Genomic DNA, 15605 nt, shown 5'->3' with positions numbered 1-15605 from the left:
ATATATAATAATTAGTTTTAAGACACAAATCAAGCATTGGGGTATTAGTTTATTCTTTGTAATAAGGTTTTTAAATAGGTCCATTTAAACCCAAATTCAACCACCTACAAGCAATCAATACATTTCATTAAAAAAAAATCAAACAATTTATATAAATAAAAAAAACATATAAACAAATATAGATATAACTATTCAATTTACTTTTTATTAAAAATTAAAATTCAGTGTCTTTTTTTTATAATTTTTTTTGATTTTAAGTAAATATATAAATATAAATAAATTTACTAAAAAATTATAAATTTTAGAGTTCTTAATCTTTATTATCCTCCAATTATCTTTAGCGAATTAATTTAAAATATTTTAAAAAAAAAATATTATCATTTTTAACATTTTATATAATTTGCCAATAGTTTTAAAAATAACAGTACAATCACATATCCTTATTTGTTCCATTTACAATATAATATTCATTTATAAAGAATAATTATAACCTCTACCAATACTCTTAAATTTACCTATTTAAAATCTTTCTTAATTTTTATTAGTATTCAAGTTTTAATTGGTGTTAGAATAAAAAAGAGAAATAAATATTAATATTTCAAAAAATTATAGAAAAAAATCAAAAAATTATTAAAAAAAAATTGAAAAAATTATTTATTTCCATTTTATCTTTGGTTTCCTATTTTTTTTCAATTATTTTTTCCTCTTTTTTTTATTTTTTTATTTTTTTTAAAAGTATAAAATGGAGTAAATTTTTAAAATATTCATTCCAACTATTTCAATTAAACAAATATAAATAATTATTTAAAATGCCATTATCATTAACCTCAAGAAAATCATTAAAAGATAATGAAGAAACCTTCAAAACTCATTTAGCTACCATTGAAAAAGCTTTAGGTGAGCCATTTGAAATTGTATTTGATTTTGAAGATATCATTACCAAATGCAACGATAACTGGGTAACCAATAGCTGTGGCTCAATCTTTTACAAAGATGTTGTTGGTAATTTAGCTAAAAATATCGATACTAAAGTAAGCAAGAATGAAATGGTAAAAGAAGCTTTCTTAGCTGCTGTTCCAAATAAGAAAATTGTTTTTGTAGCTGCTGATGAAAAATTACCATCATACTGGCAATATTCATTCGCTGATGGAAACTGTGTCGTCTCATTCCGTCCAAAAATCTGCAACACCAATGATGTATTTACTGCTAAATTAGAAACTCTTCTTCCATCACAAGGCACCTACTCTTTAATGACTCGTTTGAACATTAAAGAAAACCAAGCTAAAATGGATGCCAATTTAGCAGCTGTTAAAAAAGCAATGAAATCAGATGCTGATTGGACCATTGATCAATCATCATTAGAAGCCGTTTACCCACATGTTGCTGATGATTTAAAAAATAGTTTTGGTCATATTTTTGCAGGTGTTGTCGAAAAAGTTGCAGCCAATCTCGCTAAACGTTGTGCTGATGAAATGGTATTAGAAGCTGTACAAGAAGCCACCTCAAATCGTACTATTGTTATTAAACACAATGCTACTCAAAATGGATATTGGTTATGGTCATTTGAATCCGGTAATTTAGTTATTTCATTCAAATCAATTACTAATACCAATGATGTTCAAACTTTCGATTTCATTAAATTATTATAATAATAAAATATTAATTATAGTGTTTGAACTTTTTTTGGCTTTAGTAAACCAAAAATAAACATGTAAATAAATTAAAACAAATAGCTAAATAATATTTTTTCTTTTTTTTATGAGGTTCTAGTATGATATTAAAATAGATTGATTATTTTGGAATATACTTTTTAATTTCTATTTCTTTTTTTTCATTATACAAATGTGATGTTTTGTATTTCGTTTAATAGATATTTGAAAAATAATATTTTCAGAATTTCATCTTTTTTCTAAATATTACCAGTTTTTTCTTAATTTATTAATATTTCTGTTTTATTTTTAAAAAAAATTATTGCTTCAAACCAAATATTTTTTAATTTTTTTTAATTTTTTTTAATTTTTTCATTTTTTAAAACTTGCCAATAAATGAATAATAATACAAATCTAAATATTAGTAATAACACAAATAATAATATAGAAAATAATAATAACATATATAATATAAATATTATAAATAATATACTATTTTATAAAATATGGAGAAATATTATTTTAAAAAAAAAGATATTTAATCATATTAAAAAATTTAATAGCAACTATTCAGTCAGTTTTAGTTCAAGAGATCAATTATTAAACTATAAAGAAAGAGAATATATACAATGCTTAGAAATCCTAATTGATATACCATTAGAGGCAGGTGATATACCTTACGGTGTTCATACATTATCTTTTGGGGACGCCTATGACTTTCCATTATCAAATGTTATTCCTCATTCAGTAACCTCATTAAAACTAGGATACTTATTCCAACATAGCATAAAAGATGGAGAACTCCCCGATTCTTTAAAGGATATAACATTTGGTGAAAATTTCAACCAACAATTAATTCCACTACCTAAAAATTGCGAAAATGTAACATTTGGATGGTCATTCAACAAGCCATTATCGATAAATGGTGAAACATGTATTTCATCCTCGGTTAAAAAGATTCATTTTGGAAACTTATTCAATCAAAAAATATGCCCTGGTGATTTGCAAAATGTAGAAGTTTTAGAGTTTGAAAAGAACTATAATCAGCCATTGGTAAGCGGATGCTTACCCCCAACTTTAGTGTCATTATCTTTTTATGGGCATTTTAATCAAGCTTTAACTCTTGGTTCTTTGCCAACTGGTTTTTTAACAAAAATAATATTTTCAAATTCATTCAATCAACCAATTGAAAGTGGTGTAATTCCTCAAACAGTTAAACATATTACATTCGGAAAAGATTTCAATCAAACCATTGCAAACTCAGGTATACCAAAATCAATTGTGACATTGAATCTAGGTTCAAATTTTAATAACGTTTTAGATATAGGTGAATTTTCTTCATTAACTGAGTTAAAAATTAGTGATAGATATGATCAGCCCCTGTTGGATAATTGGTGGAAATCAAAGACCAGTGGTTCTGTCTGTTTATTAAAAAAATTAGAATTTGGGTATGACTTTAACCAGTATCTTAGACCTTTCAAGAGCATTCCACCTACAGTAGAGACATTAATATTTGGTCATAGTTTCAATGAACCATTGGATTATGGAAGCATCCCACCATCAGTAACTTGTTTATCTCTAAAAGAATCTATTGATTATAATATTATTTTTGAACCAGACATATCCTTGCCAAACTCTATACTCTCTCTCCAATTAGGTTATTATTATAATCAACCTTTTCAACCCAAGTCTTTGCCAGATTCACTCACTAGTCTCACTCTCGGTAGCTCCTTTAACCATTCATTGGGTGTTGGTTGCTTGCCCCCATCTTTGACCAGTATATCCTTTGGCTTAATTTACAACAAACCATTTTTTCCCAATAGTTTACCATCATCTTTGAAAACTCTTCATCTGGGATATTCTTTTAATCAGCCTCTAGAAAACCTACCAATATCATTAACAAAACTTATTTTAGGAGCAGAATTTAATCAACCTTTACGAATTCAATCACTTACTGCACTTAAGACACTTTTATTGGGTAGAGATTATAATTTACCTTTTGATCAAGAATCACTTCCACAATCTTTAGAAACTATAGAGTTTGGATTCTTTTTTAATCAAAAACTATCAAATCTTCCTCTTTCAATCAAAAAAATTGTTTTTTCAAGAGATTTCAATATACCAATCGATCAAAGCTTAGCACATTTACCCTTATTAGAAGTATTAGAATTTGGTAGAAAATTTAATCAAAATATCTTTCCTGATACTTTTCCAAAGAGTTTAAAAACCCTCATTTTTGGAACTGAATTTAATAAACCAATAGAAAACTGTATACCAACATCGGTTACATCTATTACATTTGGTTTAGAATTCAAACAACCAATCGAATCAATTCCAAAATCAACAAATATAATCTCTGCTTCGAAAAAATAAATTTAAACCTATTGTTGTCAAACAATTTTTTTTATTTATGGTACTAAAATTTTTATTTTCCACTGAATTATTAAATTTACAAGGTGATCTTGTAGTTGTTTATTCAAAAATATAAATATCAAATAAAATTAAACTATCCCAATTTAATAAAAATAAAAAGTAATAAATTAATGCACTTTCACTTTCACTATTTTATATTTTTTTGTTATTTAAAAGATTTTATTTATTTGATTTTATCAAATTTGATTTTGTTTAATTTGATTTTGTTTAATTTGATTTGAATTTTAATTTACTCTAATCCATGAGCTTTCTTTAAATCATCTAAACTAAAACTGGCATAAGTTGAAACCCATTCTCTAGCTTTGTTATTATATGTTTCTAAACTATCTCTATATACACCAGCCTTAACAACATCTAATGGATCACTGTTTAATAATTTAAAAAAAAAATATTAATTAGCAATAAATAAAAAAATTTAAATCTGAACTACCATAAGCCAACTTACTTTGGATTTGGATTTACCATTAGTGCTTGAAGTGATAATAAAATTTTACCAACTGTTAACGATGGAGACCAACTATCTTTTAAAATATCTAAACATATACTGCCATCATTATTAATATTGCAATGATAGATTTTGGTTAAGAAACGAACCTTTGGTGGCTTCATTGGATAATCATCTGGGAAATTGAAAGAGATGACAAAAGAACCATTTTCATATAGAGAGTCGACTGGGCCTTTGAGGATGAATTTCCAAGTAGAAAGATTATTTTCACCAACATAGACTGAATATGGATATTGTGTTGGATCACTTGAGATGTCATTGACCAAATTATTGTACTCTTTGACTAAACGTTTACCAGAAGGACCTCTAGACAAACCAGAGCTTTCCATAGTATTGGTATCTACAACTGATTTACATGTAACTGTTGATTGAGAATCAGCTTTTCTTTCAATAGACTTTTGGAAAATACCACCCAACTTTTTTAATTCATTTATATCTGGAACATCAACACCATCATGATTAAAGTTTTCTCTGCATCCCAATGAAAGTAAAGCTTCACGTTCGAATAACCCTATACCCTCTTGGGCTGTATCTGCAACAAAACAACTACCGCCAGTTCCAGTTGAGAGGGCTAATAAAAGTTGAGAGATCTCACCGATTGGGATACTATCTAAAACAATTCTATTTTTTTTAAGGTAACTATATGCGTCATATAATGGATAGTTTGATGTGTCTTGGCCATCGGTAAGACAGAATACCCTGCAAAAAAGTTTTTCTGGTTCTGCTAATTTGATATCTGATGGTGGGTTATTTCTAAAATCTACAATAGTTTTTGCAGCCAAAACAATAGCTTCCCAAAGACTTGTGCCACCCATATTTGCTTGAATTTCTCCTAATTCAGTTGAAAATGAATCAAAATTCTTGGTAATACCAAATGTAAGTTTTGCGACTGAGCCAAAACAAACCAAACCACATACTGCTGGTAATTCATATGATACCATTTTATCGATAAATGTTTGGAACAATGCTTGGGCAAACTCTATTCTTTTCATTTCTAGTTCTCCTGGTTTATATGAACCCATAAATGCTGGAGCACTCATCGATCCACTAAAAAAAAAAAAAAGTTAATATTTATTTTTATTAATTAATAATTATTTATTATCATAATGAATATTACCTTAAATCAATGACAATAACATCAATACAGCTAATAACTTGACTAGTACCAATAGCTACAGTATTTGTTGCTGTGGTTGTAGTTGTGGTTGTTGGGATCACAGTATTGTTGTTGTCTGAAATTGAAGTTACTTGAACCATATTATTTAATGATTTTAAAAGCAATACAGTATTGTCTTGAATACCTAATTGCTCTAATGTATCATCTTCAAAAAGCTCTGCATTATTATATTCTAATGTAAAGGTATCATTTTGTGATAAACCTGCTCTTTTTACAGCAGATTCCATTAACTCTTTAATTGTCATAGAGTTTTTAAATGGAATCATAATTTTTTTATTTTTATTATCTAATTCTATTGAAAGTGGCATTTTATTATTTATATATTTATATTTATATATTTATATATAACTTATTTATTTACTATATTAATGTTTTATTACTACATTATTTAAAAAAAAAAAAAGTATTTATACTTTTAATTTTTAAAATTAAAAAAAGATATTTTTATTTTTTTTGTAAACAGTCAGTGATGAGTGGCATTGATTGTATATGAGGAAACAAAAATTAAATTAAAAAATTGAAATAAAAAAGAAATTAATTTTTTTTTTTTAATTTTTTTTTTAATTTTTTTTTCTTTTTTTATTATTATTTTTTTCTTTTTTTTTTTTTAAATGAAAAAGAGGAAATAAAAAACAAATAAAAAAAAACAATTATAATTGTGATTAAAAATAAATCAAAAACCAAAGGTTGTATCTTATTTATAAATTTTGTTATTAATAAATATTTTATAAATTTATTTAATTTCTATTTTTATCCCCCTATTGATTTGTTTTATTATTTTCATCTTCAGATAATGAATGTTTTTTTAAATAAATGAATGAATTTAAAAATTTTTATATTTATTTACATTGGTTTAAACTTTTTAGATTTAAAAAGAAATAAAAAAAATTTTATGGAAAAAAAAAAAAAAAAAAAAAAAAAATAAATATTGTAGTGTTAAACCTGAAAGCCAGGAACTTGAATAAAAGATCTCTTAGAAGTGTTGTCATAATAAAAACTAACATCATAACAACCTCTTTGAAGAATACAGCCAAATTCGATGACATAGGAATATGGGAAATAGATAATGGTTTCTGCAAGATTACCATTACTACAGTTTGTAATTTCGTCGATTGGAAGAATAGTGTTACTTAATAGAGATGATGGATATCTCCAATGATCAGAAGCTGTAGCTTTGGTGATGTTTTGTGGAATGATAACAACTTCACCTGTATCACGGTTTTTAAATTGAATTAAAAGAGGCTTACCAGTTTTAACAATCTTTTCTTTGGGACAACTACCAGAAGAGCCTGTTAATGATGGTGATGATGATGGAGAATCAGTTGGAGAACCAGGATCAGTTGTATTAGAAGTGGCAGTGGTGGTAGTGGTGGTAGTGGTGGTAGTGGTAGTGGTGGTAGTGGTAGTAGTAGGGCTGGCAGCAGTGGAAGGAGTAGTATTTTGTGGAATTAAACCCTTTTTAAATAAATTTGCAATGGCAACAAATTTAAATGCACCTTGGTTTTTATCTTTAACGTTAGCATCAACAAATTCGGCTTTGGATAATAAAACTTTCTTTGGTGGTTCGAATTCGGATGGGGTATTTCTAAAACGAATTGGTGGAGTTGCGACTGAATCAATCTCTTCATCGTTATTGAAAGCTTTAAAGAGGATACAAACATTCTTAAAGTTTTTATTGGTTCTTTGAATTGAAAAAATGACATTGAAGATACCTGGCTCGATATTTTCTACCTTGTGGGACTTAAATTTGAAAACTTCAGTTTCATTAGCTTCGATATTTCTAACAGCATTATCTGTAAATTGTGTTGGAATAAACAAAGAGGGTACAATTGTTAAATTACTATATTTAGCATAGTCCTTTATTACTAAAACAACACCATTTTTACTTCTTCTACCAGTACTAACTTCGCTGGCGATTGGTGTGAGCATAGTATTAACTAAAACTATCTTTCTATTTAAACTGTAGATATAAGAATCACCTTTTTGATTTGATTTCGATTCTAAATCATTGGTATCAAATATTTTAAAAAGAGATAGACGAGTTGGAACCGAGGCAATGCCATTTGGGAATGAACCTTTTCTCTTCCTGGTATATGGGGTTTCAGATTTAGGTATTGGTATCATTGAGTTTGGAAGAGTGTGGGCAAATGAATCCTGGTTACTTTGAAGAGAGGCTAATCTTGGAGCATTAGGTGAACGGTTTGTATAACCAGATGGACCACCTTCTTTAAATTTATTATAGGTTTCTGCAGACACTTGAACTGGTTGAATATTAACTTCGTTAAAATTGATTCTATTATTAATATTGTATGCGGCATTTGAAATAAAAAACTTGGATTTGAATTGCACAAGGAAGTCATAGTTGAGTGTGATAATATTGAACAATAATCTGGACTCTTTTTCATTTAAGCTTTGAAAGATGGATAATTGGCTTTTGGTATTTGTCGATAATGTAGTGGCACCACTGGCATCGAAAAGTTTAATTTGCATTTCGTCAAATGTTTTAAATAATTTGAATGTTTTTGATAAATTGTGTAATAGTTGACTGTCTAAATCGCATATTATTATAACCAAAAGATAAAAAACCCCAACAAAATGCTCCTCATCATTGATATCGCACTTTGTAGAAACCAATTCAATGATGGTCTTTTCATGACATGTCAACTGTTGATACAGTTGAAAAGAACTATCTCTTAATATAAAACTTTTCGTTTCACCATTAAATTTATTTATGATACCCCTATGTAAAGAAACAAAATCATTAAATATTTGAAAATTAAATGACCCATATAAATGAGATTGTTGGTGGTGGTGGTTTTGTTGTTGTGGTGGTGGTTGTTGCTGTTGTTGGTATTGATATTGATTATGTTGGTTATTAATTATCTGTTGAACTTGTGCGTGAATTTGTTGTGGAACATTTGGATTTTGTACCTCATTATTATTGTTATAGTTATTATTACCATTACCATTTTGTTGTGGTTGTATTTGTTGGATCTGTTGATAGTGTTGATGTTGTTGTTGTTGTGGAGTTATTAATAGTTGTTCTAAATAATATTGGGGTTGTGGTTGTTGGGAAAGACTGATGTGATAGTTACTATTTGAGCCTGTATTATGTAAACTATTATTTTGAAGAAGATTGTTATAAAAAAATTGTGGTGGAATAGTTGAACTACTGGTGTTTGCAGATTGACCCTGAAACAAATGACTACTCTCCTCTCCTCCCCTATTTATAAGATTATTTTGGATATCCATATTAATATTAATACCAAAATTGGGCATATCAATTAAGTTATCAATATGTTGGTTTGGTTCTATAAATTATAAAAATAAAATTATTAAAAAACTATTTATAAATTTTGTTATAAAAATTTAATTTAAAAAAAAAAAAGCTGTGCTAAATTGATTTAAAAAAAAAAAAAAAAAAAAAAAAATATACACACAACACAAATCGATTAAAAAAAAAAAAATCTTACACAACAATGAAACTCCTTTTCTATTTTTTTAAACTTAATTCTTTTTCTTTTTTTATTTCTATGAAGTTTATTTTTTTTATTTTTTTTTTCAAAATTAAGTTTTAAAAAACTTAAAAAAAATAAAAAAATAAAAAAAAAAATAAAAAAAATAAAAATTTTTATAAAGTTTGAAAAATCTTTTCCCAACAGTGATTGCAATGCACAAAATAAAATAAAATAAAAAAAATATACACCGCAAAAACAATATATAAATAATCTATTTATAAATTGAACATACCCATATTGATTTCTTTTATTTGTGTATTTTTTTGGTTTGTTTTATGAATGAATAGATTTTTTTTTTTTTTGTTTTTATATGTGATTCTTTTTATGTTTGGTATTTAAAAAAAATATAAAATAAAGGGTACCCTTTAAAAAAAATTAAAAAAATTAAAAAAAATAAAAAGCTAAAAAATAAAATAAAAAATAATAAAAAATAAAATAAAAAAAATAAAAAACAAGTTTTTTGCACTTATTTTTCAAGCTTAAGAAAAAAAAAGATATTTACCCAATGAGTGATGCAACCGAATTTTTTTTACTTTTTTTTTTTTTTGTCATCATAATCTTTTTTGATCATTTTTTTTTTTTGGCATAATATTAATTTTATCGTTTTTTTTTCTTTTTTTTTTTTTTTTTAAAACAATTTTTTTTTTCTTTTTTTTTTTTCTCTTTCATATAATATTTTTTTTAATCTAGCATATATAAAATTTAAACCTATTAAATAGTTCTTGAAGTATTAGGATAGAAAAAAAAAAAAAACATATATAATATTAAATTTAATTTTTTATATTCAAAAAAATAAAAAAATTCAATCTAATTGGTGTTCCAGGGGCCACTCAATCCTGACAGGGGGGTGACAGGTTGGTGGATACACGAAATCAGTGCCTTTTCATATGTCAAGACGTATTGGCAATAAAAAAAAAATAAAAAAAAAATAAAAAGAAATATTTAAACCATGGATGTTAACACATCACAAATTTTATTTTTTTATGAAATTGAATATTTTCGTCTATTGAATAAGCAAAAAAAACTTATTTTTTTTTTTTGTTATCCAAAATTCAATTTTGAAATTTTTTATGCCATTAAATATTTTATATTTTTTAAATTTCAATAATAAGATTTTCATGATTTGCCCCCTGTCTTTCTATTGCCAGAAACCATCTTTCTTTTTTAAATACTTGGTAATGTCCTAGGCCCTCAGGGGACTAAAAAAATGAATGTTGATTTTTTTTTTTTTTTCAGTTTTTTAAAAATTATTATTTTTGAATAGCATAATGAAGATGATCATATCATTTCATATAAAAAAAAAAAACATTTCTAAAATAACCAAGATTAAATGAAAACATTTCACTGAATGTTAAAAGTGAAAGTTGAATTTTTTTTTTTTAATTATTTGTTTTTTTTTTTTATTTTTTTTTTTATTTTTATTTTTTTTAATGTTGAATTCTTTATATGTAGAGAAAATGAATATTATTCATATAAATATATTTAAATTAAAAAATGTGTGTGTTTGAGTGTTTTTAAAATAGGGGTAATATTAAAAGTTATGAGTGTGTTAACTTTTTTTTTTTTTTGTATTTTTTTTTATTTTTATTTTTATTTATTTACAAATATTTTTTTTTTTTAAATACAAAAATGAGATGTAAACTTTTTATTTTTTATTTAGGGCATAAATGATATATCATATGAGTTATTGTTTTGTTGTTTTAAAATTTAACTATAATATAATAAACTTAAAAAAAATATAATTTATATATACATATTTTAAATAAATTTATTCAATGGATCCAGTTTTAGATGTATTGTTACATGTAGAAACATTGATTGTAAAAGAGCAATGGAGAGAAAGTGGTTTTATCAAAGAGTTAGTTACAAAAAAGAAAAAAGGACAGTTTAATATTTATGATACAAATAATAATTGTAAGTACATTTAAAATAAAAACTTAAATAATTTTTTTAAGTTTTTTTTTCCTAATTTTTTTTTTTTTTTTTTTCTCTCTCTTTTTCTTCGGTAATCTAGTAATATTAATAGGTAAAGAATATTATAAAAATAGCTGTGATGATTTATTTAGTTTTCAGAAATACAGGCCATACAAAATAAGCATCAGGACATTGGATAATAACGAAGTTATTAAAATAAAAAGAGAAAAACAGTGTGGTCGACAGGGATGTTATTGCTGTATATTTTGTTGTTGTGCTTTGGAGTCATGTCATCAGGATATACTTATTTTTGCTGGTGATGATACATTGTCTCCTGGAAGGTTTTTAGGTAGAGTGAAAGAAAAGTTTAGTTGGTTTACTCCATCTTTTAAAGTGTATGATGATGATAATAACCAACAATTTAAAATAATAGGCCATAAAATAAAAAATAATAATAATTTTTTAAATAATAGTTGGATCACATCATCATCCTTTTCTCACTACCAGATGAAAATATATCAAGAGAATGAAGAGCAATCTTATTTAAATTTTATTTCATCACCAGAAGAAGACCAGGAGATTGGTGAAATCTCAAAGTTGTATTCAGGTATAAAGCAAAATCTCTTTAACGATAAAGATAACGTATATATAGTAATGCCTCCAAAATCCACTGTATATCAAAAATCTGTTCTTATAGGTGCTCTATTTTTAATCAACTCTCTTTATTTCGGTTTGCAATCTAATACAATTTCAGATACAATAGATTTAAATAATTTAAACGAATCAAATAATAATAATAATAATAGTAATAATAATAACAATGACAATAATGATAATAGTGACAATAATAGTAGCAGTATTAAATATAATATTGGTTTAAATAATAAAGTTTAGATAAATAAATTTTTTTATTTTATTTTTATTTTTATTTTTTTTAAAAATCATATATATCTACATTTAGATCAATATATTCAGATCCTGATGAGTGACCATCATTGTCTATAAATTGTAACCTCACATACATCCCCATTTTTCTATGTAAAAATTTATATTAATATATTTTTTTTTTTTTTTATCATTATTATTAACTTACCCATTTTTTCCATTGGCACCATATCCGACCTGGAGTGGCATGTCAAAGCCTAGTATGTTAAATTCTAAACTATCAACATGATTGCATCCTGTAGCAGTCCAAGAGTTGATTTGCTTGGCTGGTGTATAGTATTTCCATGCTCTGGGATCGATGGGACCCTTTGGAACATAGGCATTTGGCGAAAGCTCTTCGTGGGTCGATAATGGAGCTTGAGTGGTTTTAAACATAAAATTAACATACCATGTGTGGCATGATGAGGGATCCCTAGGTACGATTGGTCCACTAATTACAATATTTCCATTTGTTAAAACCTGTAGAATACCTCTATCTTGTTGAAATACCCAAGAGTTGTACCCACCTAGCATCCAGCTTGGATCTTTAGAATTACTCGAAAAAGCATGACCACCAGCACTACCACCTAAAGAGGCATCAGCAAATGCAGGTCTAAGATGGTACATTCCTTCGACAATCTGGGCCATTTGTGTTTCTAATGCTATCTTTTGGACATATATTGGCACACTCTTATTGGTTGAACTTAAAAAGCTAACTGCATCAAAATGAGATTCTTGTGGAATCTCTACTGTAATTTTATTCCATGTGTTTACTGAAAGTTGACTCTTTCTTGATACCGATTTTGAGGGGTGGGTAGAACTAACCAATGGTGTTTTTTTAGTATCTATATTGTTTGAGTGGAACTGCAGTTCGATTGGAGGCTGGTTAACAGGTGAATTTATCCAAAATGATAGATAATTATACTATTTTTATATAAAAAATAAATTTAAATAAATTAATATTTTAATTTTTTTATAAATATTCTGTTTTGTCAATATTTTTTTTTTTTTTCCTTTTAATATATATATCTTTTAAAAAACTAAGTTTAGTTTTATAATGTTATTTTTTAAAAAAAAAATAATCATTAACACAATCTTTATTTTTTTATTTTTTTATTTTTAAATTTTTAAATTTTTTTAACCGAAAAAAATCAAATAAAAATAGATAAAAGAGGAATTGTTATTATTTTATATTTATATAGATATAAATAATTACCTTTAAAGGATCAAAAAAAAAATTATTTTTTGCTTTTAATTTAAAACAATTAAAATTTTCGTTATCAATTTCCAAAGTATTTTTATTTGTAGCAATAGCATCTGTACTTTTGTAATCCACTCCATCTTCTTTGTTAAATTGTATTACATCAAATATTTCTGAATTTATTTCATCTTTATATAAAACTAATGATGGTTTAATTCTAAATATAAATAAATTTATAAATATTAGTAAAATTAAAATTTTCATTTTTTTAATAATTACAACTAAAATAAAATAATAATTTATTTTATTTATTCCTTTTATATAAATAATATTTTTATATATAGTTATTTTTGAATTTATTTTTGAATTTATTGGGTATATATAAATACAATGAGCTATACTTGTATATTTAACACACTTAAAAAATTTTCTAAATAAATTATTTATAATCACACACAAACACACAAACACCCATACACACACTTTAAAAATTCACGTTATATTTTTACATTAAATATTCATTTTTTTGAACTATTATAATTAATATAATTAAAATAAAATGTAATATTTTTTATTATTTTTAATATATTAAAAAACATTAAATAAATATTAATAAATATATCACTACTAAATTTTATAATCTATAAATGATCATTAAAAAATTAAAAAGTTTAATATTCAAAAAAAATAAAATAAAAATATTTAATAAAAAAAATTTATATTCTAAAAATAAAATAATATTTTTTTTAATTTTTTTATTTTTTATAATTAATTTAATTTTTTTATATTTTTTAAATAATGTTTATAATAATAATGATAATAATAGCAGTAATAAAACCAGCTTTGAAGATAGTAGTATAGATCTCAGTATATTCAGTAAATTAGAAATTCAAAAGGTAGATAACGATATTAATCAAACACTTACCAACAATAATAGCACCTCAGAAATTGCAATAGTTGTACCATTTTATAACCATATAGATTATTTAGATTTTACAATAAGGTCATTAATAGATCAAACATTTACCGACTATAATGTAATAATAGTGGACGATGCTTCAAGTGATTGGGGAATAAAAAAAAAATTAAAAAAACTATTTTATGATTATAATAATTATTTGGTAAATAAAAATAAAAAATTTAAATTTTTGATATTGTTATTAATTAGTTTTTTAAATAATTTAGAACTTAACAATAATATTTAATAATAATAATTATGGACTGCCAAAATGTAGAAATATAGCAATAGAATATACAAATTCAAATTGGATTTTACCATTGGATGCAGATGATATTTTAGATGAAAGATTTTTAGAAAAAGCTTTTAATCAAATCCATTCAATTAAAGATACATCTCAATATCCAAATATTATAGTGACATCAAATGTATATCGATTTAACAATGACAAGGAAGATGATAAAATAGGGTATATAAATAAAGTTGGTACTTGGAAAATTCCAAAATGGGATTCAAATAAACTAACCCAAAACAATTTATTACATTGCAGTACAATGTTTAAGAAATCTTTATGGAGTGCTATTGGGGGCTATGATACCTCTTTGTGGTTTGGATGGGAGGATTGGGACTTTTGGATTAGAGCAGATCATTATTTTAAAAATAATAAATTAATAATCAGGCACGATAATAATACAATAAACAATAAAATAATGGTAAATGGATTAAATCCAATAATAATCGATGAATATTTATTTTATTATAGGGTAAAAAAAGAAGGATTACATTCATTTTGTAAAGTTAATTTCAAACTATGCTACTCTTTATTCCAAACACTACATCCATATATCTTTTCCATAGAGGATATCCTCATATCCCACAAATATATTGGTAGAAACGGTGACGTACTCAAAAACTCTCTGGCAACACAAATTAAGAAATACCCTAATAACCCAGTAAACTATTTTTGGCTATCATTAATAAAACAATATGGAAATAACAATAAAAATTACAACAATAACAATCCAAATAAAAATATATATGAAATCAAAGAGTTATATACAAAATCAATTAATTTAGAAAAAAGTAATCAAATCAATAATCGTAACAATCAATATGACATTATCAACAATAGTTTAATGTGGCAATTCGAATTGCACAGGTTGCTCAACGAATTAGAGACCATCCATTACATCCAAGCAAAAAAAGATCTATTATTATTTTTTAAAAGATATAATAGTTTAAATTTAAACAATAAAATAAACAGATTATACCATTTAAATATTTAATTAAAAAAAAAACAATTTTGTATATTATACTTTTTTTTTT

At 24.9% G+C, this 15605-nt stretch overlaps 7 protein-coding genes across 7 annotated transcripts; 4 read left to right on the top strand and 3 right to left on the bottom strand.

The window, feature by feature from the left end:
* Nucleotides 1-809: 809 nt before the first annotated feature.
* Nucleotides 810-1649, top strand: DICPUDRAFT_24979 (uncharacterized protein; the record flags this gene model as incomplete). Its single annotated transcript, XM_003282887.1, has 1 exon — nt 810-1649. The coding sequence occupies one exon, from the start codon at nt 810-812 to the stop codon at nt 1647-1649; it is 840 nt and encodes a 279-aa protein (XP_003282935.1).
* Nucleotides 1650-2045: 396 nt separating this feature from the next.
* Nucleotides 2046-4022, top strand: DICPUDRAFT_73890 (uncharacterized protein; the record flags this gene model as incomplete). Its single annotated transcript, XM_003282886.1, has 1 exon — nt 2046-4022. One exon carries the CDS (start codon nt 2046-2048, stop codon nt 4020-4022), a length of 1977 nt encoding a protein of 658 aa, XP_003282934.1.
* A 37-nt stretch (nt 4023-4059) lies between these two features.
* DICPUDRAFT_51972 (uncharacterized protein) lies at nt 4060-6072 on the bottom strand (the record flags this gene model as incomplete). Its single annotated transcript, XM_003282831.1, has 3 exons — nt 4060-4447; nt 4528-5634; nt 5705-6072. The coding sequence occupies 3 exons, from the start codon at nt 6070-6072 to the stop codon at nt 4312-4314; spliced, it is 1611 nt and encodes a 536-aa protein (XP_003282879.1). The 3' UTR covers nt 4060-4311.
* A 628-nt stretch (nt 6073-6700) lies between these two features.
* DICPUDRAFT_73888 (uncharacterized protein) lies at nt 6701-9518 on the bottom strand (the record flags this gene model as incomplete). Its single annotated transcript, XM_003282830.1, has 2 exons — nt 6701-9075; nt 9515-9518. 2 exons carry the CDS (start codon nt 9516-9518, stop codon nt 6701-6703), a joined length of 2379 nt encoding a protein of 792 aa, XP_003282878.1.
* Nucleotides 9519-10949: 1431 nt separating this feature from the next.
* On the top strand, nt 10950-12090 carry DICPUDRAFT_96222 (uncharacterized protein; the record flags this gene model as incomplete). Its single annotated transcript, XM_003282885.1, has 2 exons — nt 10950-11196; nt 11297-12090. Exons 1-2 carry the CDS (start codon nt 11058-11060, stop codon nt 12088-12090), a joined length of 933 nt encoding a protein of 310 aa, XP_003282933.1. The 5' UTR covers nt 10950-11057.
* Nucleotides 12091-12285: 195 nt separating this feature from the next.
* Nucleotides 12286-12768, bottom strand: DICPUDRAFT_146509 (uncharacterized protein; the record flags this gene model as incomplete). Its single annotated transcript, XM_003282829.1, has 1 exon — nt 12286-12768. One exon carries the CDS (start codon nt 12766-12768, stop codon nt 12286-12288), a length of 483 nt encoding a protein of 160 aa, XP_003282877.1.
* A 943-nt stretch (nt 12769-13711) lies between these two features.
* Nucleotides 13712-15565, top strand: DICPUDRAFT_73885 (uncharacterized protein; the record flags this gene model as incomplete). The annotated part of the gene is made up of 3 exons (XM_003282884.1): nt 13712-13724; nt 14171-14442; nt 14507-15565. The coding sequence occupies 3 exons, from the start codon at nt 13712-13714 to the stop codon at nt 15563-15565; spliced, it is 1344 nt and encodes a 447-aa protein (XP_003282932.1).
* Nucleotides 15566-15605: the final 40 nt, after the last annotated feature.

The sequence above is a fragment of the Dictyostelium purpureum genome (genome assembly GCF_000190715.1).
Source record: "Dictyostelium purpureum unplaced genomic scaffold DICPUscaffold_1, whole genome shotgun sequence".
Classification (NCBI taxonomy): Eukaryota; Evosea; class Eumycetozoa; order Dictyosteliales; family Dictyosteliaceae; genus Dictyostelium; species Dictyostelium purpureum.
The sequence above is the reverse complement of the archived record's forward strand: the minus strand, read 5'-3'. Positions and strand labels throughout refer to the sequence as shown.